The 25,586-nt window shown below is 43.5% G+C and overlaps 1 protein-coding gene across 5 annotated transcripts in view; it reads left to right on the forward strand.

Annotated features, from left to right (window-relative positions):
• WRNIP1 (WRN helicase interacting protein 1) overlaps nt 1–25,586 on the forward strand; it is a 620,345-nt gene that overhangs the window by 562,536 nt on the left and 32,223 nt on the right. The window contains exon 7 of one of the 5 annotated variants that reach the window (XM_069613532.1): nt 15,617–15,688. The exons of 3 other annotated variants lie outside the window; for them this stretch is intronic. Coding sequence is in view for 1 of the 2 variants with exons in the window: in XM_069613530.1 (XP_069469631.1) it covers nt 15,617–15,646 (30 nt within the window). In the remaining variant the exon portion in view is untranslated. Of the gene's footprint in view, nt 1–15,616; nt 15,692–25,586 lie in introns of those variants that run through there. One more of the 5 variants, XM_069613530.1, reaches the window with a different exon arrangement.

Below are 25,586 nucleotides of genomic sequence, written 5' to 3' on the forward strand. Positions count from 1 at the left end.
ATATGTAGGCCTACTTCCCCTTAGGACCATTTCTTTCCGATGGGTACTGCAACATACTGAATCTTGTTCCTTTCCTACTGGTGTCTGATTCAATAACTGTATCTGGAGCTGACATGACAATGGGCCTGGCATTCCAGCACTGTACTTGTTCAATCTGCCAATGGACTATAGCAGTTGTGGGAATACAAGTTTTATTAATGAATCCAGATTAGGACTGCGTTATTGCCTGCATCCTTGCAAAGCTGAGACCTGTGATCTGCCGGACTGTCATCCAGAAAACGCACTAAGACAGTCATAGAGGTGTGATGTTTTTTTTTTTGCAGGAAAATAAAGGCATCTCAGGCAAAGAGTCTGACTGGGCCTGCCCCTGTCTCTCTTCACCCCCAGGACATTTGAAAAGCTTGCTCCTCATCAGAGGTACTCTTCAGTTTAAAGACTATACTCTCTTGCTCTAGAGATAAGAACCTTGGGAAAAGACCATCCTCCTCCTGAACCCCAGAGGACTTCCTATTATGAAAAAAACTGTCTGTAAAACACTTGTGGGTTTGTACCCATCGACTGCCTTTTTGTTGGGACGATCATCCAAGCACAAGCCGGCCACAGAACAATCATTGGCAGGGCAACCATTGAATAGGCACTCGTCGACCAACAAGCATGTGCCGTCCATGGAACTAGTGTCCACTTGGAAGACCCTGCCCATGAGCCCATCCCAGGCTAAATCCTCGACAGCATAACACAACTTAGCTGACACTGTCGCCCACTGGTGCTCATCATGAGAGAGTAAGTCATCGACATAAAGCACTCCTTTATGACAGAGGAGCCCCAAGTCCACGAGTGCAGTGTAACGCTCTCCCATACCATTGCCATCACCTTCAGATCGCACTTTGTTTATGACCCTTTCCACAAGTCTCTCGTCAACAGGATTACATATTGTTACGTTGTCTAAAAATAAAAAGAAGTTGGGCCTCCCAGACTTGATCCTGCAAGTGGACTAGGAGCCTTCAGATCACAAACTGGAGCTTGCAGTTCTATCACCGTACCATGGGGCTGAGAACCCTGATGTGCCAATCAGCCTTTGGCTGACGAAGACCCAGATTACTATTATCAACCAGGCCATTATGTGGTCCCTACATGTCATTTCAGAATTTCAAAGAGGAAATTACCTGTGTAGAACAGACAATACCCTCTATGAACCGGAGATCCCAGAGAAAAGCCATGTCGCACAACCATCGATTTCCTTGCTACTTGAAGGAAGATTTTCTCGCAGGTAAGTTTGATCTTTCTCATCGCATGCGTGTCTCTTGCAAAGCATCACAGAGACCATTGCATTTGAGGACCCTTTTCAATGATCCAGATCAGTAACATTCCATAGAGGAACAGACAAGCCTGAAGAAAAGGGCATTTCACCAGGTTCCCCACAGGAAGACTAGTGGTAGGACTTATTTTATCCCCAAGTAGTGGAAACATGACTCTCCAGGTGGAGCATCACCAACAGACTATTTCCTCCCACACAATGATCTTAAAACCTACAGAGATCATTGGCATTCACGTTTCAGCGGAGGAAAAAGTCTGTTCTCAATGGACACAGAGATAAATGACGACACACTGTCACAATTCCAATCCTGGACACAATATGGGAAACTGGAGTAGCAATCCTCAAGTCAGCATTGTCCATTCCGGCAAACGCTGTGACGCCTGAAGAGAATGTACACGGTGCTTGCAATGGGCTCTCAAACTCCAGTGGTCGCAGTCCTCCGGCAGGATGTCGGACCCCGTTCAGGTGCTGCCCTCGGTCGACCAGGATCTTCTGTGGTGGACCGTCGAAGGCAATCTGATGAAGGGGGCTCCATTTTGGCTACCCTGGCCGGAGGTAACGATCGTGACGGACGCGTCCCTCATGGGATGGGGAGCTCATGCCAATGAGTTAAGTCAGCGGTCGTTGGTCTCCGTCAGAGTCCTAATTCCATATCAATCTGTTGGAGCTGAGGGCCATCAGGCTAGCCTTGAAGGCTTTTTCTGCCGTCTGTGCGGGGGAAGAATGTCCCGATTCTGACGACAACACAGTGGCCATGCACTACCTCAACAAAAAGGGGGGGGCAGGGTCTCTCCCTCTGTGCAGAGAGGTGATGCAGCTCTGGTTCTGGGGCATCCAGCAGGAAATTTCGATCTTGGCAGTTCATCTGGCTGCAGACGAAAACGTGGTGGCGGACGCTCTGAGCAGGCAGAGCACGGTCTCTCACGAGTGGGAGCTGGCTCAAGAGATTCTCCTGGAGATCTTTGCCCTTTGGGGAACCCCACAAGTGGATCTCTTCGCCACCAGTGCCAACCGGAAGTGCGAAAGATTCCGCTCGCTGGACTTTCCTCCAAGAGGAGCCTTAGGGAACGCGTTCGTAGTGGAGTGGTCCTTCCCACTGCTGTACTCGTTTCCTCCAGTCCCCGTCATTCCGCAAGTGCTGCGCAGGTTACGGAGGTTCGGTTCCCGCATGGGCCCGGAGAACATGGTACCCGGACCTTCTCGACCATCTACTGAGACGATCTGCTCTCACGGGAGGGGGGGGGTCAGGTTCTCCATCCACAGGTCAAGTCCCTCCATCTTCATGCTTGGCTTCTGAAAGGTTGAACCTTCAGAAGCCAAGATTGTGACCTTCCTGAAGACGTGATGGAGGTGTTGCTTTCAGTCAGAAGGCCCGCAACAAAGTCCCTGTACCGTTGCCGTTGGAGAAAGTTCTGCGACTGGTGCAGGGTTAAGAATGTGGATCCTTTTTCATGTGTCATTCCTGTGGTTCTGTATTTTTTGCTTTCTTTAGCCCACAAGGGCCTGCAAGTGGGTACCATTAAGGTTTACCTGGTGGCGCTGTCCATATTTAAGCGAGTGTTCTTATTTTAAGATTCCTTTTTATTTCCCAGTTTCTCAAAAGGCTCACTAATGTGTTTACACGTCACCTTTCCAGGTGCCCGGTTGGGCTTTGGACCTGGTTCTAAAATTCCTCATGGGAGCTCGTTTGAGCCTTTACATTCTTGCCCTTTGAGACTGTTGACCTTGAAAACTGTATTTTTAGTTGTTGTCACTTCCGCTCGCAGATTGAGTGAGTTGCAGGCACTTTCCGTTAAGCCACCTTCACGGTGTTCCATAAGGACAGGGTTGTCCTTAGGGTTCGTCCTTCTTTTCTTCCGAAAGTTGTCAGAATTTCATTTAAGCCAGAAGGTTGTTCTTCGGGTGTTCTATCCTCCTCTGCATCCTGGTAAGGAAGAGGGGAGGCTCCATAGGTTGGATCCTAGGAGAGCTTTAAGTTTCTATATCTCACACATGTCCCGGGTCAGAGTGGACGATCAGCTCTTTATTGGATACGCTAGAAGGCGTTTGGGACAAGCTGTTACTAAACAGACTTTGTCTAGATGGATTATCTTGACAATTTCTGAATGTTACCGCTTGGCGGGTAAGGACCCTCCGGTAGGTTTACCCGCCCATTCTACTAGGGGTGTGGCTGCCTCTGCTGCTCTGCAGAGGGGTGTTCCCATTCGTAACATTTATGAAGAAGCCACATGGGCCTCTGTCCATACTTTTGTCAAACACTACTCCTTGGATTCTATCAATGGGCAGGATCTGGCCTTTGGCAAGGCGGTCCTCTATTCTGCAATTTAATTGGGCATTCTAAAATTCTAAATTCTTTCCCACCTCCTTACATTGGTACTGCTTTGGGTGTCTGTCATAGATGTGGAATACGTTGGAGGAACCAATCCCTTCGAAGAACAAGTTACTTCTTACCTGGTAACGTTCTTTCGATGGGATGTTCCGACGACGTATTCCACATCGCTCCCTCCCTATCTGCCCCTCTAAAGAATTTCTTATGCGATTGCAGCTTTTGTTTCCGCAAGGCTTTCTGTAGTCATTCTGGCAGAAGATTGGTGCCACACGTTCTGGGAAAAAACTACAACTGAGGCTATGGGCGTTGTGCGTCCTACTTATAACATCCAGTGATGTCGGCTGTCAGAGGAGGTCCTCGAGGGCGGTGTATCGACGTCATCGACGCAAGACGCAGACACCGAAAGATTTTCCAAAGCAGCACAGATGTGGTGATTACTGTCATAGATGTGGAATACGTCGTCGGACCATCCCATCGAAAGAATGTTACCAGGTAAGAGAGTAACTTGTTCTACTCCACTATTGGAGGGTACTTTTTTCGGCGGTAGGTTTTGTTTTTTTGATTTGACTTTCAGCAGTTTTCTTTTTGGCTCCCATGTCTTTTCCATTTCGATCCGGCCGCTTTTTGTCTGGTTCAAATAAGGTATATAGTTCTTGTGAGTGTTTGGCGGCTTGCCTTTCCTCCGGTCTGGTTTCATCTTGTGTTATCTGCGGCTCTAGGACCACATTAGAGGTTGCTAGTTGACCTTGATCATTTTTATTACTTGCAAACCATTAGCTTGTAGGGGTGGGAGCTCTTTAGGCTCCACAATCTCTCCTGTTTGTGCCTTTTGCTAATCCTCATCCCTGGATTTTCTTCCCGGTATGGTCTGCATGTGTGGAATACTTCCCACCTCTATTGATGTCTTTCGGAGGGCAAACTCCATTGGATTTCCTCCGGATATGCTTAGGGGGAGCGAGATGTTCTCACGGTCAGCACTTTTTTGCCCTTGTATGATTGCCGTCTTGATTGTTTTTATTTACATCTAGTCTTAATAGATTTACAATGTCACTGAACCTGTTTATAGCTGCTCGTTTATCCTCGCAAGCGTCCTGCATGAGGTCGATCAGGGTCTTGAAGATTATATTTTCATAATATTTCTCTCTACTTCTTCGTTCCTTTGTTGCCTCTATATATCCCTCTATATAAATCAATTTTGATTGCACAAGGGCCAACACGGTAGTTTGGTGTTTATAATTTTCAAGTAAGGCCTCATAAAGTTTCAGGAAAGGTGCCAGCGTAATTCGTAGCATTGAGCCCACCGCTGCTTGGAAATTTGCAAGTTGCTCCACTTGAGAATGTGTTTCTTGTCTTTCCTTTCTTTTTTGAGGCCTTTGTTGTTTTTTTACATTTCTATTTGTCCTAGTAGTCCGTTCTGGTCTCTGATTATTTCATTTAAATTCTTGATCAGAGTCAACACTTTCTGAGTCTTCTATTTGTGTTGTATAAGGACTTTCCTCTTTGTTGGGTCTCTGTGACTACTGTAGTAATAATTGAGTCTGTTTATTTGTCTCTGCGGGTAAACTTTGCTCTGAGATTGAATTTGCCAAATTCAATTCATCACTTACACCAGGTTTTGCTTTTGTAACTTTTTTCCTAGTGTCACTTGGGTTGTGGATTTATCCACTTCTGCTAATAGTCGTTTTTCCCTTCGGCCGTTTGGCATAGAGGTTTTAATCAGATGGTGCGTCGTGGGACGAACGTCCCCAACTTGGTGTTTCCGTATGTCGGGCACAAGTGTGATATCCTTTTGCAAACTTTCTGATTCTTCTCCCAATATATCTTTTTGTTGCTGCTGTTTCTTCTATATAAATCTTTTCAGTTTGTAATTTTCGTTCTTCAACAATTGTAATAACCAAGGGGAGTGTGTCAGTATTGTGCAAAGGCACTCCACTATCACACCGACCCGAAGCTGATAAGAGCGCCTTGCCTGTTACCTCTCGCCAAATGTTATTTTCGGCTTGGACCATGGTCACAGCTTTTTGTTTTTCATTTGACTTTCTTAAATCGATTTGGGTTTTATCCTTTGGCTTAAAATGCCATCTGATCGATTTCAGATCCGACAGCGATTTTGTTCTTTGTTTTTGCCCTGCTTCATTTAATTTTTGGTGATGTAGGGCAGGGCCATTTACCGGGATGATCTTTAGGCCCCCATTTTTCTCAATTATTTTTAGTGTTTGTTATTCTTTGGTTACAGTTTTCTTTGGCGCAGATTTCTGGGTAGTCCGAGGGGTTGAGGTGAACTGGTCTTGTAGTCATAGCCGTACTTAATGGCAGACTCTGCAGTATTTCTGGGCAATTCAATGTGTTTGTCGTTGGCTTCTCATGTATTATGGTAGTTGTAGTCTTAGTGAAGTGGGCTGGCATTCTTTCATGCATGTTTTCCACGAAATATCCCGCAACGTCTACATAGAGGGGAGATTCCATGCTCATAACAGGAACCTGCCTCATTTTATGTTCGTACGTTTCTATTTCCATCATTTTCACTCTTGGTTGATGTACAGTCCCTGCTCGACAGGCACTCGAACATGTCTTCTTTGTCCGTGGCCTCGTCAAGATTGTCGCTCTGGTTCCCTCCCGCGCCCACAGTTCTCCTCCGGTCTTGCGAATCACACATCTCACCACGACCGAGGGAACCCCACGCATGTGCACATGCGAGCTCCACTGCAAGCGACAGGCGAGGAGAGGACGACGAGGAGGTGCAGCCGCCGGCAGCCTAGCGGTAATAAGAGAAGGGGCTGGTGGGAGGAGGAGGGCTGATGGAGCAGGGGACGGAGGGGACAAGGGGAACCACATACCTTTTGCCATGAGCTTCAGTAACCGCTCTGGATTCCTCCATTGTGTCCTCTGGTTCCTGGGGATCTTGCCGCAAAGGTAGTTATTCTCCGTCGCTGGCTTCTATAGTATGTGGAGACAAATCTAGAGATCGCAGCGCATGGCGTCGTTTGCTTTGGTGGATTCAGCGACAGAATTGATGAAGGCTGCTTGCATTTCCAATCTAAGTCTGTATCAGTGAGTTTCATGCGGCTGCGTGTTTTGAGGGCTGGGTTAGTCTGAGCCTGAACCATTTTGGCTCTATGAAACCCACAGGAACCCACCTGCGATCACTCTTCCAACACTCTGCGTCCTAGGGGTAGGTTATGTAGGCAAGAACCTCCTCCTTCAATGGCAATGGAGAAAATACTCTAGGAACAGAAGCAGACCGTAGTGTAGAGTAGTCAGCCACACTCTGCCAACACTCTGCCTTATGCTTCTAATGCTTGGAAGGTAAAAGGACACTGAAAGGAGGCAATCTACCCAGGCCACTTGGGCCCACTGGGACCCTCTAAAAGAAGGAAGCACTGGGGGAGAAAAGGAACGCCAGTTTTGAGGTCTGGGCAAACCCTGTAGCGCCCTGATATGGAGAACTTGCTCCAGTAAACTTCCAAAGGCCACCCCACAGTGCACATCACCTCCATAATGGAATGCCCATAGGGATGCCCAGTGGGCTGACTGCCTGAAGGTGGGTAGAGGAGGCGCAACCTCATTGTTCAAGGCCCTGAGGGACCCCGGCAGGCCCCATATAGCAGAAGGCTTTGGAGGCTTTGACCCTCCCCTCCCCAGACCGGAGGGGGCCGAGTGAGATGGGGAGAACCTGTGAGGTTGGACTAGAGAGTGACAGCCCATGCACCTGAAACCAGCAGAAGGATTTGGACTGAACCACAGACACCGAAAGCTAAGGTCGCTGGGCGCTAAAGACGGACATATGTGTCACAGAGCATAATAACGATTTAAGGGCTGGAGGAGACCCTAAATCCCCCGGGAAGAAGGAATGGCTAAACAAACAGCAAAACAGAAAGGGCAGGCCTTGGGGGACATAAAAGCCCTAATGCAAGTCGCAGAAGTGCAAAAATGCAGCCAGCAGCAAATAGCCATCCAAATATACTCACCCCCTTATGAAAGCAGCCATGAGATAGAGGATCCACCCATCAGGAAATCGGACATGACGGTGATGCTACTGGAATTAAAAAAGAACATCAAAGAAAGTGCCTGCAATCTGGCTAAGTCAATTACGGACCTTAACAGAAATGTCCTATCGATTGAACTAAGGGTCGACAAAGTGGAGACCACAGTAACAGAACAAGGGCACGAACACAACGAGCTGGCTAAGAGGGTGCAGGCTTTGGAACAGCAGATGGACCACGTACAGTGATAGCAGGAGGATGCCGAAAACAGGTCGATAATAACATACGCATCCGGGGGTCCCAAAATCCATAACAGACGAGGACCTGCAGCAACATGTGGTGGGACTATTCCAGCACATCCTGGGCCCGGAAGATGAGAAGTCATATTGGATCGGATGCATAGGGTGTATTCCTCGTTCCAGCTCAAGAAAAACCTGATGCCAGATGTATTGACCAGGTTTTACCTATTCCAACTCAAAGAAGATATTATGCGGGCTTCCCCTAAAATGGAACCAATTTGCGCTTTCAAGCGGCGTCCATCCTGCCTTACCAGGACTTAGCCCAAGCTACTCTTGAAGAGGAAATGTCTGACAGTCGCCACAGACTGGTTGAAATCCAAGTAACTGCGGTACCGGTGGATATTCCCACATGGGCTTCGATTTGAATGGAAGGGTCAGCGTTACATGATTTTGAAAGAGGAAGAAATAGAAGTTCTTATGAGGGAGGAGGATGACGCCGGAGGCAGTGTCTGGGAAGGAACCTCAAAAAAGGAGCCCAGGCGAGGAGACGAGGCTGGAGGAGGAGAAATGGAGGCCGGGGCGCCCTTGCCGAAAGCACGTAGTAGAGACTAAGACCTCCTCAGACCCCACATGAGCGTACCATATAGGGGGAGAGAACCTTTGACTATAACCCAATTGCTGATACTGCGTTGAATTGAAAGTAAGATAGAACTGCTGGAGTGGGGGTGACCATTACATGGTGGGGCCTGTCCCTAATAATGAGGAAGTGACCAATACAATATCAGGCATGAAGGTGGGGCAGACCACATGGAAGAGGGTGGGGTGGTGGGGGAGGGGGGATTCGGACCCTTTATTTCCCGGGTGCGGTACGAGACGCAGTGATTCACTATGTTATTGCCATGGTGAAAGTTAAGGTTGAGTTAATGGGAAAGTTGAATGTTGGGGAAAACGGGGAATCGGGGGGGATTCAAAGTAAGACTGAGGAAACGCACAAGGCAAGAGTTATGCACCAAGGATGGGATGAGATTAGGGGACGGGGCGGGGGGGAATGCTACTGGACTTTGCTTATAGCTGATCTCACATTTGTGACATTGAATGCACAAGGGCTGAACTTTCCAGTCAAGAGGAAGTCAATCATGGGGAGATTGAATTACAAGCCTCAGTGGTATGGGTGCAGGAAACGCACTTGCTCCCAGGGGATGAACACAGGTTAAAACACAGGGCCTTCCCCACGCAATGCCTGGCTTCTAGTCGGACGAAGAAAAGGAGTGGGCACATTGCTGGCTAGAGGGGTACAGTTCGAGTAGCAATTTATAAGGAGGGAAACGGAGGATCGATAGCTGGTGCTGGGGCGGGGGAGGGGACTGATGGGGCAACAGATCACTCTATTGGTGGTCTATGCCCCTAACAAAATTCAGGATCGGTTCTTGATAGGGTTATTAGCCAAACTCGCAGAATGGTGTAGGGGTCAGGTCCTAATAGGGGACGACTTAAATTGCGTAATGGACGCACCAATGGTTATGACTCTCCCGGCTACCCCAAATGATAGTAAAAATCAACACGTTCTGCCCTGCCTTCATAGGGAATTACACCTAATAGAGACCTGACGGTTCTTCCACCCAGAGGATAAATCTTACACCCATTATTCGGCAGCACATAGGGGTTTCTCGCGGATCGATATTACATTGATCCTGGACTTCGGAAGTGCAGGGCCCCATGCCACTGCTGGAGCAGTGCTTCTCTCATTGGAGGTGAGGCCAGGGATGTTCTCCCCCTCCATCCAGGACGCTGCATCCATTTGAAATGCCTCTTTATCTAAGCAGATTCAAACGCTGCTATTTGGCCATTATTTCGATGCAAGCGGTTTGAAAAACAGTATTTGTTGCAAGGTCGCTGTGTATGCTGAGGGATTTGTGATTGTAATCAGCCTCCATTAGGCTCCACGAGGGTACTAAAATTCCAAGATGGCCGACTGCTTCTTCGCCTTCGCATCCCCTGCCCCCTTCAGGCCGAGCCACCTGTGATTGGTCATCAGATTCTTTCTACACAAATCCCATCGCCGGCAGGTGAACGCCTGCGCACCCACAAAGGCCACCCAACAAGGCAGCTTCCTGTATGTAGCCTGTCTAGAGTATTCGGAGCCCAGGGCCCGGAACTCTGCCCAACTTCACCGCCAGATTTTGGTGCTGCACCGCTCCTGTTCTCAGTGCCTACTTGGTGAGCTATAGAGCGCTACCACCACGAATGTCTATTCCGAACTTCCACCTTATGTTTGCGACCGGTAGCTACGGTCACTTATCATAGACAAATGTACACGTAATTGCCTTAGCCTCCATTAATGTCAAGTACATGCCCCTTGTATTGTGCCTTTTATATTGCAATACGTGCTGCCCTGCTAATCAACCCTATTGTGCACATGTTGTATGTCTGTGACCTGGCTAGCGTACGGTAAAATAGCTGAACATTACACGCCCAACTGTATAAGATACTGAATGCCAACTGCGATGTCCCCACCGGATGACTAGCCGCGACCTCAGCCGTCCCTAATTGACTGTTTGCGCATCCATTTTTAAACTAGCGCTTAAGCACTCTATCCCACCCGTTACAGTGACACCCCATAGTATCTGATATCCTCTCGCAGGGAGTGACTCTGGAAGTAGGTGGCAATCTCGTCCAGTATGAGCGCAGAACCTCCCCCTCTCACTATCCTTGCACATCCTCCTACTACTACCATTATGCTCCTATTTGCATGGCATACAGACCCACCATACAGATAGACTGTATCATCCATCACTAGCACTTTACAGTGCGTTCAATCTGCCGCCCTGGCTGCACATAATTGGCTGGATTAGTAGCAAGTAATATATCTATGCACAGGTATAAAAAAATGTTTTTTTTTTAAATTGTATACGTTATAATGTCAAGCATCGTCTTAGCAAGGTATGGTCATGCTATGTACTTATCATCCTAAGCAGGAACTGTATACCACATCCCTAGGTACCTTTTCTGCAGCTAAGTAACCTAGACTACCTCTTACTATATAAGTGGTCCAATTTGACACTGAACGCATAATCTTGAACGTACCCATGTGTCAGCATTGTATGCATTAGCAAATTACCATTGCTAAAGTGTCTGTTTACCATGGTTTATAGTGATAATATCAAAAAAATGTTGAACTACAAAAATGTCGAAAAAAAATATCAAACTAAAAAATCATATACATATAACTGAAAGTCAATTTTTTGAAAAATAAATGTCGAAAAAAAAGTAGACTAACAATAGTAATATACCAATATAAAGTGTCATCAATAGTACCATTTAATAGGGGGGTTCCCCCCAACTGTCCCTCACCCGACACCCCGCAGACACCCAACACCGCCCCCCCCCGTGTAAACTCCCCCCCTCCCACCCCTCATACACAACACAAAAGGATAGAAAGGGTTAAGCAAATAGGTGACCACCACGAGTAAAGAACCTTGCCTAGGTACCAAGGAACAAATAATGGTTGTGGAAAACCGGCATTACCTGACAGAACCACACTTGAGATCGGACTGCAGGAAATTGAATAGAGTTACTTCAGACTAAAACAGGTAATATTAGCATAACTAACATGTAACTAGACATTAAGGTATCTTACTATATAAAAATGTGTGACAGGAATGATAAAACCAGTTTATTTTCTCTGTTATTTTAGAGTAAACAATGGAGAACAAGGTGGAGTATATCACCTCACAAAAAGGAGGAAAACAGATGGTTTTGAATGGTTATATTTTCTATAAAGAAGCTGAAAAAAGGAACGCACTTATTGGAATTGCACCAATGGTATATACTGAAATGACAATACCAGACGTTTTTAAAATGACTGCAAAAGGAGACCGTTTCCACCATGCCACACTGGAGATAAACAATGAAAAAATATTATTTCCAACTGCTAGCAACTTTCAACATCTCAGTCAAAGGCAACATTGGCAAAGTGACGCCACATTTAAAGTGTGCCCACAACCGTTTCAACCATTTTTCACCGTTCATGGAACAATTAATAACAAAGTCATACCACTTGTATATGTTTTGATGCCAAGGAAAAGTGAGGAAACTTATAAAATCGTGTTCAACAAAATTAAAGAGACTGCACCTGATTCACATCCAAATAATATAATCATGGACTACGAAATCGCACAAATTAAGGCATTTTCTACAGTATACAAAGAGACAAGGGTACAAGGGTGTTTTTTTCATTTTACACAGAGCATATGGAGAAAATTACAAAAACTAGGATTAAGCATGAAATATACAGAGGACAGTTCTTATCAATACAACATAAAAAAACGTTTTGCTTTGGCTTTTGTAAAAGAGGATCATGTTGTACATTTTTACGAACATTTGATTGACAGTGAATATAAGAATCATGAGGAGGAAAATTCAGACTTATTAGACTATATGGAGAACACTTGGATAGGACATTTGACACATAGTGGTACAAGACGCAGGCCAAAATTCCCTGTAACGTTGTGGAATTGCTACCAAGCAACGTTAGAAGGTAAACCACGAACCCACAATGCATTAGAAGGATGGCATAGCAGATTAAATAAAAATTTCAATATCAACAACCAAAATTTGTGGCATTTTTTAAAAGAATTCCAGAATGAGGAACACCACCAAGAATTTCGCCTATCTCAAACCAGGAACCCAAAAGTAAAAAATACAGAGAGTACGAACAAAAACTGGAACAACTGATACGCAAATTTGACGAGCAGAATAAAGAAAACTTCCTCAATTCAGTTGCATCTAATTTAAAATGTTAAAAAAACCTACGGTTCCGAAGCATCTACGATCCAATCTGGCAAAAGAGAAAAGTATCCAAATACGCCCACCGGAAACTCCATGAATCCAAATGTGCAAGAAACAATCCATGAAAAAATTACAAAAAAAGAACCCAAGAAAAATCCAAACATTGAATTCGAACAGTAAAATCCAGCACGAAAAATAAGTGCAGCTCCAAAAAAAACAGAAAAAAAATCCAGACTCCACGATGCACCGGAAATGAAACAAAAAAAAACCCATAAAATCCACGTAATCCAATGGGAAAAAAAGTCATTAGGTTAAAAATAAAATCCAGGAAAAAACATGAAAATCCACAAAATCCATGAACGGAGCAACGGAGATGCAAACGCTAAGGAAACGGTTTGGAAATGAACTTTAAAAATGGCGCCTATGTATACGTACACACACGTAACATACGTACAAAAACAAAAACAAATATCACAAAAACAGCTATATGAAAATTTGTAATGCAATAACGCCATCTAATGGACAAAATATATATTAGATGTTCAACTTGAAAATAGCATGCTACTTATTTAATGTTTAATATTTATTTAAAGTTAAATAAAATAGTCTAGTAAATCATAATTATTAAGTTAGTACTATACATTGTAAAGTTAAACATTAAAAAAAATACACATGCTTACCTTATACATTGCATGTATTAATATTTTAGAAAAAATATAGTACATATGCTTACCTTTTGCAATGCATTTATTAATATTTTCGAAAAAATATATAAAATAATTCGACATTTTGTATTTTCGACATTATTTTTTCGAATAAATATTTTCGACATTTTGACTTTCGAAAATATTGCATTCGAAAAAATGACTGCACACCGTTTATCATATATAAGCAGTAATGATAACCTGGTTAATACTCACTATGTTTCCATTTTGTATTGTACCCCTTGACTTACCATGTATAGGATCTCACTTCCTTGTCCATCCAAATGGTCTCAGCAGACCAGCGTGCCCCAGACACCATCCCATCCCCTGTCCTAACCCATTCCTTCCTAAGCTGAGCCCTTTCCACCCCTACCAGGACTATAATAACCTCCCAATAGCGCAGAGTAGTAACCAGCAAACTAGCTTCATACCCACACCTTACACCCTCACCACAACTAATAAGTCCATAAGGAGCTCCTACCCAAGCTTAGGTACTCTGTGATGCCACTGACTTGGATCACGAACACACACTGTCCCTCCCTATCTGAAGATAGACCACTCCAACAATAAACCATGCAAACTGAACTCCAAACAGCTCAACAGCAGTAAGCAATGACCTAGCTCGCAAACCCTAAACTGCCCTTTATCTGTTGCCCACAGACAAACTAGGATCACGTCCACCTCCACCACAGTAGATCCCCTACTTACACCCCAAAAGAAACTTACCACTAATTCCAGTAAGCCTTGTAACAGCCAAAATGAAGTAGACAACCCCAATATTTTACCTGTGCTACAGACCCAGCCCATTACTAAACCCAAGCTAGCAGTTATCAACGTACAATCCATAGCTGCCCGTGCCCCTGAGATACATTTTTATATAATTGATCAGGGACTTGACATGCTCATAGTGACAGAAACTTGGCTCCACCAAGCCTCTGGACCTATTCTTACCATTGCCATGCCACCTAATTATACTATCCTTAGAACGGATAGGCCCAATTCAGTAGGAGGGGGGGTAGCCATCATCGCTAGAACCCATCTTAAACTAAGAGCCTGCCCCATAGATAACTTAGAGGGAGACAAAGTCCTACTCACCAAACTTACCACCAACTACAAAACTACCATCAACTTGGTAACCATTTACAGAGTACAAAGAACAACGCTCAACCAGACATAGACATTCCATTACTACTAACCCCACTGATCAAGCCTAAAACAAAATGTATCATACTCGGTTTCTGGCATAGGTTTTGGCCAGTCTTATTGTCGATTCACTTTTCTATGTTCACATTAACATTTTGGTGACTTTGTCCCTGGGGGCAGGCCATCAGTGTGTGGGCGGGGTGTGCTCTGTTATTAGCCTCTCACTTAACCGTGCAAAAACACATATAGCGTTCTTTGAGAATACTCCTTGTGAGAATGTTTGAAGAGGTATAACCATCAGCGATGTTCTGTAGTCTTTTTTGCATTTCAGCAGTAATAACCATTAAAGGAAAGCTTTTCGCTTGGGCTCGGTGACGACAGCTCCATCGCCATGGCATCATCCATCAACATGGGTTAGCGTCCAGGCCTCGGTTTCAAAACGAGGTGTGGCGTGCCCGGTAACCAAGGCAACTCCTAAAAGCTTATGCTTACAGTGCCACGACCGCAAAACCTTTCAGTCATACGGCTGGCATGAAACCTACTTCGCGGAAGCAAGCGGTAAGCTCCGCTCACATCATACTGTGCTTCCCCTATTAGCATGCGATCCGATTGTCTCTGATCTGTTGTAGTGCACCCGAAGGAGCCGATAACAGCAATCCTGCTGAGCTATGCTCTCACGCCTGGCTTTGACTAAAGTACCTACACATGTTCAGCATTTTAAATGCAGCTCACTAAAGCGAGTATAGAGAATCCACGGCTCTCGCTAACATAGAAGTATATGAACAGCACGATTTCACTTATATATATTTTTCATATTTTTCCTGCTGACATAGCCTGCATCAGTGGCGATGCAACGCGGACTCCAAATAACTAATTTAACCTCTTCCTGTCCGTGATTACAGAGCAGATAGCCTCGTAATTTTTTAAAAATAAGTGAAACAGCATATTATTTATTATTTTGTGCTCATGTTCACCATAGAGGGTGTACAGACTCCACTGCTACCATGAAATTAAAAGTATGTGAGCAGCATGATTTTACTTTTGTTGGCATAGTCTTCATTAGTTGTGATGCGACGCGTCAACCATATATGAACCTTTTATGTCTGTCATTACAGAGCAGAAAACAAGCAAAATCAGCACTATGAATTCATCGTCTGAGGGTATTGCTCTCCCACAGGACCCAACAACTGGTAGGACACTTATATTTGGAATCATTCATCTTTGATCAATAGTGACCATACCTGTCCACAAACAAACAGGAGTAACCAGACGACTTGTAGGTCTTCATTCTGCCCTTGTATAGTAGCAACATATATTCGCTCATACCTTGAAGAAATCTGGCATCCAAGTACCTAGGACCGGAACCTATCACCCTTACAAGTTCCCTACTGTGCCTGCCTTGTTGTAAGGTAGTCTCCTTTTCTTTGGATTACTATAATACACAAGAAAGCCCTGCATGAAGTTTAAGAAACTGTAGACAAACGCCTGCACTGTTTTATGTATTGTAGGCTGTATAAACAACGGGGAAGTTTCTCTGACTAGCGCAGCACCAATATGAGCTTTATGTCCTGAAGATGGCTCCACAACTAACAGTGTACACGCGTGTACAGTGTAACACAGACTGAGAGCCGAAACGCGTGTCGACAATCTGAATAAGCAAACCGAAGAGGGTCATCTATTCTGTGCTCTTCAGAATAGAAAAGACACACCTACACCAATGTGTCTTAACAAAATAGTAGAGATATCACCATTATACTAATCCCAGTTACAACAATTGTTCTGTGTGTCATTTTGCTGTACTGATTATGTTATGTATTTAGCATAGATGTTGTCGAAGCACTACATGTATACAACTGAATACCTAGCACATATGTTGTCTAAGAACTACATATACATGGCCTAAGTATTTATGTTGGTATGTTAATCATTTTCTCATTGATGAAGCAGTTTCTTGGGCTTTGTTGTGCATCCTATTAATAAAATTATTTTGAAACACAAAAGCTGAGTAATATAATACTCTTTTTCGTATACCGTGAGCATAAATAACAGCTAATAAGTAATCCGAGAAGGGTGAGCATTGAATGCTCTTTACCAAGTAAGGGAGGGGTAACCAATCTCCTACTTTGACCTTTTGGGATTAACAATAGTGCCAGTCATGATATTACATAAAGACATAGGTTCTTTAAAAAGAAACATTTTTTGTAGACGAATCCAATTTTTTCCCCAAAATGCATGCACAAATTTACAATCAAAAATTGCGTGGAGAAAGTCAGCGTTTGATGAAAGACATGACTAACAGTTATTAGATACGTTAGGAGCAATTCTCATGGGCGTGAGGAATGCACAATGTAGGAAGAAGAAATTAGTTTGAGTTAAATTGGCAGCAATAAATGTTGAGTAATAAAGTTTCCATATTTTAATTCACACCTCGGGGGTGGATTGGAAGTTCCAATCAAGTTCCCATTGTGTATTAATGCTAGAATTGAGCAAATTAAGAGAACGAGGATCATTTAAGAAAGTATATTACTTGGCAGCTTTCATAGGGGGACTATTGATTAGAAATGTTAGTAGAGGGATGGGGATTTTTGAGTAATAGCTGCTGATTTGGTTAATGGTTTGAGAAGAGAGAGATGAAGGGGAAGATCAGACGTAAGAATATTACATTGTAATTGCAGTTGTGCAAAAGGGATTGGTGCAAAGTTATGAAATATGCGTAACTAGTTTGACACCGGAAGAGTACCATCTATGTATATCAGGTTTGAATCTGTTAGAGTAGTATTTATTGAACCAAAGAAATATATCTCCCAGTTCAGTTTCGATAAGATTTGGAAGGAAGTTTATTCCAGATGGTTTTGAAGAGATGTAGAGATGGGAACATGGCAATATTAGGCCATGAGGGTGCGGTTAAGAAATGCAAGAGAGAATGGCGCGATATTTGCGTCTGTTGATCCAAGTAGGGGATCCATTAAGATGATTTTCTTGTTTAAAAACAATTAGTTGCTTGAGGATAAAGGCTTTATGATATATGTGGAAGTTTGGGAATTTTACACCTCCTAGGAGTTTTGGTAATCTAAATTTATCAATGGCAATTCTAGGAGTTTTCTGATTCCATAAGAATTTACGGAGTAGAGAATCAATGTTTTTAATAAATTTGGTTGGAATTGCTACAGGAATCATAGCTAAAGTGTAAAGAATTATGGGGCTAGTGATCATTTTTATAGAATCCAAGCGTTCCTACCAGGATAGGAAGAGCGGTGACCATCCTGATATCATTTTTGTAACTTTGTCTATTAAATGGCTAGTGTTAAGATGAATTGTAGTGTTAATGTCTCTAGAAATATAAAGTCCTAGATATTTAATATGACAAGATTGCCAAGTCATACCAAATATTGGGGTATTATTTAAAGTGCAGGTGTTAGTAAATGGCATAAATTCTGATTTATCAAGATTTAATTTGTATCTAGAGTTGATGGAGAGGTTTTTAATGAAGGATATCACGTGTTACATGGAGGAGGCAGGGTCGGAAAGACAAAGTAAAACATTGTCAGCATAAGCAGATAATTTAGCTTCTGTGTATCCCATGGTAATACCTTTGATATTGGGATTAGTTCTCTGCAAAAAGGGCTGTAATGCCAGGTTAAATAATAAGGGCGAGAGGGGGCATCCTTGGCGGGTACCTCTTTTAACTTGAAAGGCAGGAGAAAGAGAATTGATAAGAATCCGGGGAGGAGTAAAGAATTTGGATAAGATTGATAAAGTAAGAGGAAAGGAAAAGCTATGCCATTTTAAGGGGTGAAACATAAATGGCCAGGATACACAATCAAAAGCTTTTTCTGCATCAAGAGCGAGAAGGGCCAAGGGGTCATTAGATTTATGAGAATAGGATATAATATTAAAAAGTAGTCTGGTTTTGGAGGATGCATATCTACCTTTTTGAAGCCTGACTTGTCAATGTGTATGAGTTTAGGAAGATATTCTTCTAGTCGTTTGGCTATAAGTTTGGCAAGTATTTTAGATTCAGAGTTAAAAAGAGAAATAGGTCTATAATTTTTAACTTGAGAGGGGTTTTAGTAAGGTTTAGGAAATAAAACAAGGAGGGCTTCTCCAAAGGAGCCTGGACTCAATTGGCCAACGTTTTGGAGAGATGGAATCAATAAATGCTTTATAAAAGTCAATGGAAAAACCATCAGGACCAGGGGTTTTATTAGGTTTAAGGTCTAAGATAGCTTGTTTGATTTCTGCTAAGGATATGGGTGAATCGAGAGGAGAGAGATCTATAGGATCGGAAAGGTTTTTCTTATTTTTCTCAAGAACAGAATGAATTTCAGAATCCTTAACGGGGGTTTCAGAGGAATATAGAGTATAGTAGAAGTCCAAAAAGGCACCATCTATATCTTTTAGGTTAGTCCTGCCATCAGAGGAAGAAATGTTTGTGATGAGTGATTTTTCTTTTTTCCTTTTTAAATATGATGCCAACATTTTCCCGGTTTTGTTCGATTCACATAAAATGTGGATTTGGAGCTCAGAATGGAGTTGGAAGCCTGGTCAGTGCACAATTTATTGAATTCAATGCGCTTCTTCATAATGTTTTTTTACAATAATGGGATCCGGATTGGCATAATATGATCTTTCAAGGTCTTTGACAAAGGCTAATAATGTGTTGTGAATAGTTTCAGATTGTCGTTTTTTGGTTGCTGAGAATTGAATAACAAAGCCACCGAAGGGTGGTTTTGAAGGCATCCCAATTATTGTGGATAGAAGTATGTTCAGGTCGGTTAAGAAGGAAGTAATCGTCAATAAAAGTGTTTGTTTTTTCAATTAAATTTTTATCCTTGAGGAGGAATTAATTGAATTTCCATCTTGGGGAAAATTTAGCAATATGTGACCATTCAAGGACAGTAGAGACAGGGGCATGATCGGAGATGGTTATGGGTCCGATATTAGATTCTAAAATGGCTGGGGAAAGCAAAGGGTTAGTAAAGATGTAGTATAGTCCACAGAAACAGTGATGTGGAGAATAGAACGTGAAGTGTATAGTTTCAGGATGGCAGAAGCGTCAAGAGTCAATCAAATTGAGGTTATGTATTAGATTGAGAAAATTGTTGCAGGATTTGGAATTAATAAAAGTGAACATAGACTTACGGTCGAGGGAGAAATCAAGTACTTGGTTAACATTGCCACTCTTCTGTACAAGTATGTTCTGAAAGTTAGACCAGAACAGGGGGTCAGGAGCGGTCGGGCCATAAACATTGATTAGAGTCACTGGTAGATTATGAATACTACCTTCAATAATGATCCAGCGGCCATCAGGGTCTTTTTCTTCATTGGTTAAGTAGAAGATTAAGTGTTTGTTGATCAGGATGGAGCCTCCTCCTTCCTTGTCTAGTGCATTTAAGAAGAAAATATGACTAATCCATGGTGCTTTGATTTTGAGATTTTTCACTGTCAGAGTTTAGATGGGTTTCTTGGAGGCAAACCATATCCGCTTTGAATTTTGAGAGTTGGGTAATGATCTTTTTATGTTGGGGTGATTGAGCCCCTTAAAATTCCAGGTAACCAACTTAATAAACATTAGTAAGCATAGAATTGTTGATTAAATGACCAAGGTGCATACTATAAATAGGATGCAGTGGAGAGAGTATACAATATATATGGTGTTAAAATGAGTGAAGAGCAACTGGCATTGCGACATATTTGCAGTGAAGCATCAGTAAGGTATAAGGGGAAGAACATAAGAGTGGGTCCATAACACGAGGAAAGAATATAGGTAAAAGATAGTGAGGAATATGTTACGATGAAAAAAAAGTGAGAGTAAAAGCAGTAAGAATGGTGAAAGTTCATCTAGAGCTATAGAAACGATAAGGAGTATCATGGGGGATTCAAGAGCACAACAAAGAGTGAGGTGAGAGTGAAGAAGAGCTAACGAACAGGAGATAAAGATGATACCCAGTGAAATGTGAAGAGAGGCAAAATTGGCGATATTTAGAATGATACAGTAATAAAAATGATGCTATAATATTAGTAAGCATTAGACAATTTGTAAGAGAAGCCATAGACACAAGATGGCTGGAGTCAGTATGATCAAGTTTGTAAAGTGGAAAGAGCAGAGTCTAAAGGTTTAATGGGTGATCTTGATTTATCTCTGGGGCACAGAGGATTAGAAGAATCTTGGGGAAGTGGTGAAACAGATCTGCTAAGCTTCGAGATAAACTTGGTAAGTTGATTTTGAGTTCTTCTGTAAGTAGATACTTGAGCATGGGAGTCTGTTTTGGCCGACTAAAAAGTTGGTTCTGATGAAGTGGTTTCCATCGGGATGGATTGGAGAGATTGAAGCAGGTTGTAGAGATCACTAGGTTCAGTGAATTCTGTGGTTGGACCATCTGGTATGCTGATGATGATTTTTGCCGGTTCAAGCAGGCCGTATCTAATACCAAGGGTCTTCATCAGAGGTCTCATATTAAGGAATTTCCTCCTTTTTGATTTGGCTGGATTTGGAGAAATCTGGGGATATGAAGATCCTATGTCCTTGGAAAAGAACAGAAGAGTTTTTCCTTGCAGCTTGCAACGTTTGGCACACTTTCTGATGTCTTAGAAAGCAAACAATAAGTGGTCTGGACGTTGACTTTTTAGTAGCAGATCGAGGCCTTATTCGGTGCGCACATTGTAATTCCAGTGGGGGTGAGAAAGTAATTCCTAATGCATGTTCTCTGGGATCCCATAAAATCGAAGGTTGTCTCTCTGATTTCTATCTTCCAAAGCTATGTTGTCACATTAAAGTTGTAGGATATATTTTTTTTTAATGTGTTTTATGCATTTTTTAAACATAACAAAATAACATAGACTTTGTGAAGCATTTCCAATGGTACAGTCTATCATTCGCCTGTTCACAACTCGCCCCCACCCTATAATCTCTCTCCACCCAGCCTATTCCACCTGCTGTGTCAACCTCTGGTATGTATTCCGTTAATTGAACTTCTCCCTGTATCTCTATCCCATAGATTGTGTAGGGGGAGCCAGTTCTTGTATCAACTGTTTCCAGGCCACTAAATCCATGTTTTGCTCCTCCTGACCCTGACGGGATGCCTCTTGCCACACAGTAGCTTCTACTACCCATTTCTGGAGGTACCTCAACCACACACCTATCACTGGGCCATGACAAGCTTTCCACCCCATTGCTATCCTGCGCTTTGCCAGGATGTATGCTAGATCTCTGTTTACTCGCATGTCTGGCCTGCTTCAGTCGTGGAAAAATTACTAGCATTCACGCCCTGGGGGAGACTGAGTCTGACGACAAGCCAACCTTAGCTAGGGTCCGGGCCATTTCGTCCAAATATTGGCGAATTACCCTGCAGGCCCAGAACATAAGTATCAGATCTGCGTTGAGCAGGCTAAATTTCGGACAAGCTTGTTCTGTTGCGTTACCAAATTTTGCAATTTTCTTCAGAGTTAAGTATGCTCTATGAGTGACATATAACTGGATCAGCTGCAGTTTTGCGTTTCTGGACACTTTCTTGTGGTACCCTATAGTCCGACAGCTGCTCTTGCAAATCTACTTCCCAAGATTGCCAAGTCCGTATTAGATTGCTATCTGGTCTCACCGTCAGTATCTCATATTATCTCGATACTGTGTGACCACCTTCAGAGATATAAAGTGTTTTGATTGTTTCATCTTCTACCCATATTACCTCTACTCTTGGCCATTTCAATTTTATTGTATGGAGATGTGAAGTGTAGGATATGTGTTGGCCTTCCTGAACTCCTGATTCCGATTCGATCTCGCTGAAGGTCATCAGTCGTCCCTCTTTCAGTTTATCCCCCAATGTCGCCACCCCTCTGGTCTCCCAGTATTTCCTGACATTCAGCCTAAGTTGCTCCTCTTCTCTTTTTAACGTCACCAGTGAGTTCTGGGGTGAGAAGGGTGTTTCTTTGCCCAGAAAATGGCAGGCTCTTTGCCACATCACCATGCCTATTTTCAGCAACAGAGAGGGGTTTGGGATCGCGTGTCACTGTGGTCCACACCATCTTTTAGGAAGAATAGGGTGCATGCTGGTTTTAATAACCCAGTGTCTTGGGTTTGTTCATCTGACAGCCAGTACGTGACAAACTGTAGTTGGCATGCCACAAAGTACCCCTCAAAGTCTGGCACTTTTATCCCTCCCTGTTCGTATGGTTTCTGTAATTTCTCCAGCGACATCCTACACCTCGAGTTGTGCCTCAGGAAGCTCCGGCAAGTCATGTTCACTGTCTTAAAGTCTTTGGGAATATTACATAGAACATTAGTAAAATAACGAGACAGCCTCGCAAGCACTACAATCTTCAACAGCGCTGCCCTTCCCATTAATGAAAATGGCAGCTTGGCCCAAAATTTCAATGAGTTCTCTATTTTATTCACTGCCTTCAACGTGCTTCGCACATGTTCTTCTTTAGGGTCATGGAAAATGTCTACTCCGAGGTATCTGAATGTAACAATTTCCCATTTAAATTGGTAACTTTGGTAACCCACCCTCAATCCTCCCCCCTGTACCATGCAAGGGGGAACAAGCTTGACTTCTGTGCATTTATTGTAATCCCAGAAATGTCTGCATAACGCTCAAACACGTCTAATATGTACTCTAAATTGGTCTCCGGTTGTTTTAGGTAAAGGAGCATGTCATCCCCATACAGGGAGATCAAGTGCGTGTTGCCCAGTATTCTGATACCGGCATCCTGGTATTCTTTCTGTAGCTACACCGCTAGCAGCTCCAAGGCTAATCTAAATAATATAGGGTACCAGGGGCATCCTTGTCTCGTGCCTTTGCTTAACCTGCATTGCTCCAATGTAGTGGAGCCTGTCTTGACTCTCTCCATTAGGTTGCTGTACAGTAGCTTTACCCATTTAATATATATGCGGCCCTTACCAAAACCTTTCAATACCGCTAGTAGCCAAGGCCACCTGACCGAGTCAAATGCTTTCACTGCATCTAGCGACGTCACTGCCATAAACCGGGGGCGATGTCTTGGGTTTGGTCTATTACATGGTTCAGACGTCTTTGATTACATTTGATGTTCCTATTTGGGACATAACCTGATTGATCTGGATGCATGAGTTTGTGAATTACTGGTTTCGACCTGTTAGCCATCAAAGCCGTTGGAATCTTTCCATCTTGTTTGAGCAGTGAGAGGGGTCTGTAACAGCCACAATCTGTATCAGGTTTGTTAGGCTTCAATAATGGAACTATGATCGATTCCCTTAATGACGGCGGCAAAATGCCTTTATCTAGTGCGTCATTCAGCATTGCCAACAGTGAGGGCGTGATCTCTGCCATGAATTCTTTATAGAACTCACTAGGCAAGCTATCCGCCCCTTGAGCCTTTCCTGATGGCAACCCTCTTATTGTTTGTTCCAACTCCTCTTTGGCTATGGGGACTTGTAGATGGTCAGCCTCTTCTGCATCTAACTGTGGATGATCTATCAGCTCTAAGGCTTCTTCTATTTCTGACTCATGGGTTACTGATGTCTTATAGAAATCATAAAAACATTTGTTTATGTCCTGTTGCGTCTCACAGGTTTTTGTGCAAGCAGGCTAGCAATCGTCCAGGTTTGTTCCCTTACGGAATGTTGCCTTTCCACATATTTCCTATAACTCAGTTTACTTAATCTGTCCCAGTGTACTAAGCACTCCTGTCGGAGGGCAACCGTTTCTCGGGCACTCTTGCTCGGTGAATCTCACTGCCCGTTCATGGCTTCTAATTTCATCTCTGACTTACGAAAGTCATTCTCTATTGAGGCTTGGACCCTGTTCGCTTTAGCAGTCGCAGTCCCCCTGATCACCACCTTGAAGGCCCCCCATAACGTGCCTGCTTATTCTACACTTCCGGTATTATGCGTACAAATAAACCCCTTCTCTTAAACGTTCGCAGAATGCTTCGTCCCTTAGAGCCTCACTCCATGCCGGGATGCATGCTTTCGGGGGAAGTGGGGAATCCTGCCATGTAATCATCAACAGGGAGTGATCTGACAACACCCGTGCTTTATATTCTGCCTCCTTGAATTCACTCAGTGTCCTCTCCCGTACAAATGTAATCCAATCTAGTGTGCAAGTCCTGGGGTGCGGCGTAATGTGAGTAACCCCGGGCTTGCTGGTGAAGAGTCTGCCATACATCTGTGAGTTTGAATGCTTGCAACAATGTGGACAGGGCTTTGGCAGAGGGGCCGGCCTGCCTAAATTTGTCATCTGATCTGTCCAGTATAGGGTTGAGCGTACAATAAAAGTCTCCACCCCATATCAATGTACCATCTATGTGTGGACTTATTAGTGGGTATAACTTGCGGAAATAAGCCGCTGTATCTTGGTTTGGTGCATACGTATTGATAATGCAAAATTCTGTGTTCAACCGGACCTCACAATACAAACATCCTGCCCTCTTTATCTCGGAAGGTCTCAAGCACCATCAAAGTTACCGACTGTGCCACCCATATCGCCACACCCCTGGCATAAGCAGAGTATGACGAACCCAGTGTCGTGCCATGCCATTTTTTAGCAAGTACGCTTTGTTTCTCGTTAGTAAGGTGAGTTTCTTGCAGGATCGCAATATCAATTTTCTGACGTTTTAAATAAGTTATAATTCTGTTACGCTTAATATAACTGAGACCCCTGACATTCCATGATACTATTCTAAGTTCCCCCATCGCACTTAACAGTCCTACTATCCATCAACAGTTCAATGTTCAAATACAGCATACACAGTGTGGATTCATAGGCTAACTCCAAACTAACTACCCCAACTCCCCTGCCCTCCTCCCCCAACAATTGCCCAGCTCAATTCCTTGTGCCCAGGCATCCCCAATGCTCGCCCTCGCTCCTGGATTTTGTCCTGGTACATGGGCACAGTAGGCGTATATGAAACTGTCAGTATCCGAACAAACAAATCCATTCTTGGGTGTAGGACGCTCCAGGTGGTGCGATCTTAAATAAGCACCACTTTGTTGAGTCCTGCATTTCAGCAACACTTGTTTTCCTGGGACTTGCATCTGTTGGGTCGCACTGCCGCTGACTCATGTATTAATCGACCTCTGCAGCCGTACGGTGGACCTGGTATCCGAAG

The sequence above is a fragment of the Ambystoma mexicanum genome, chromosome 5p (assembly GCF_040938575.1).
Source record: "Ambystoma mexicanum isolate Mex_15411 chromosome 5p, UKY_AmexF1_1, whole genome shotgun sequence".
Lineage (NCBI taxonomy): Eukaryota > Metazoa > Chordata > Amphibia > Caudata > Ambystomatidae > Ambystoma > Ambystoma mexicanum.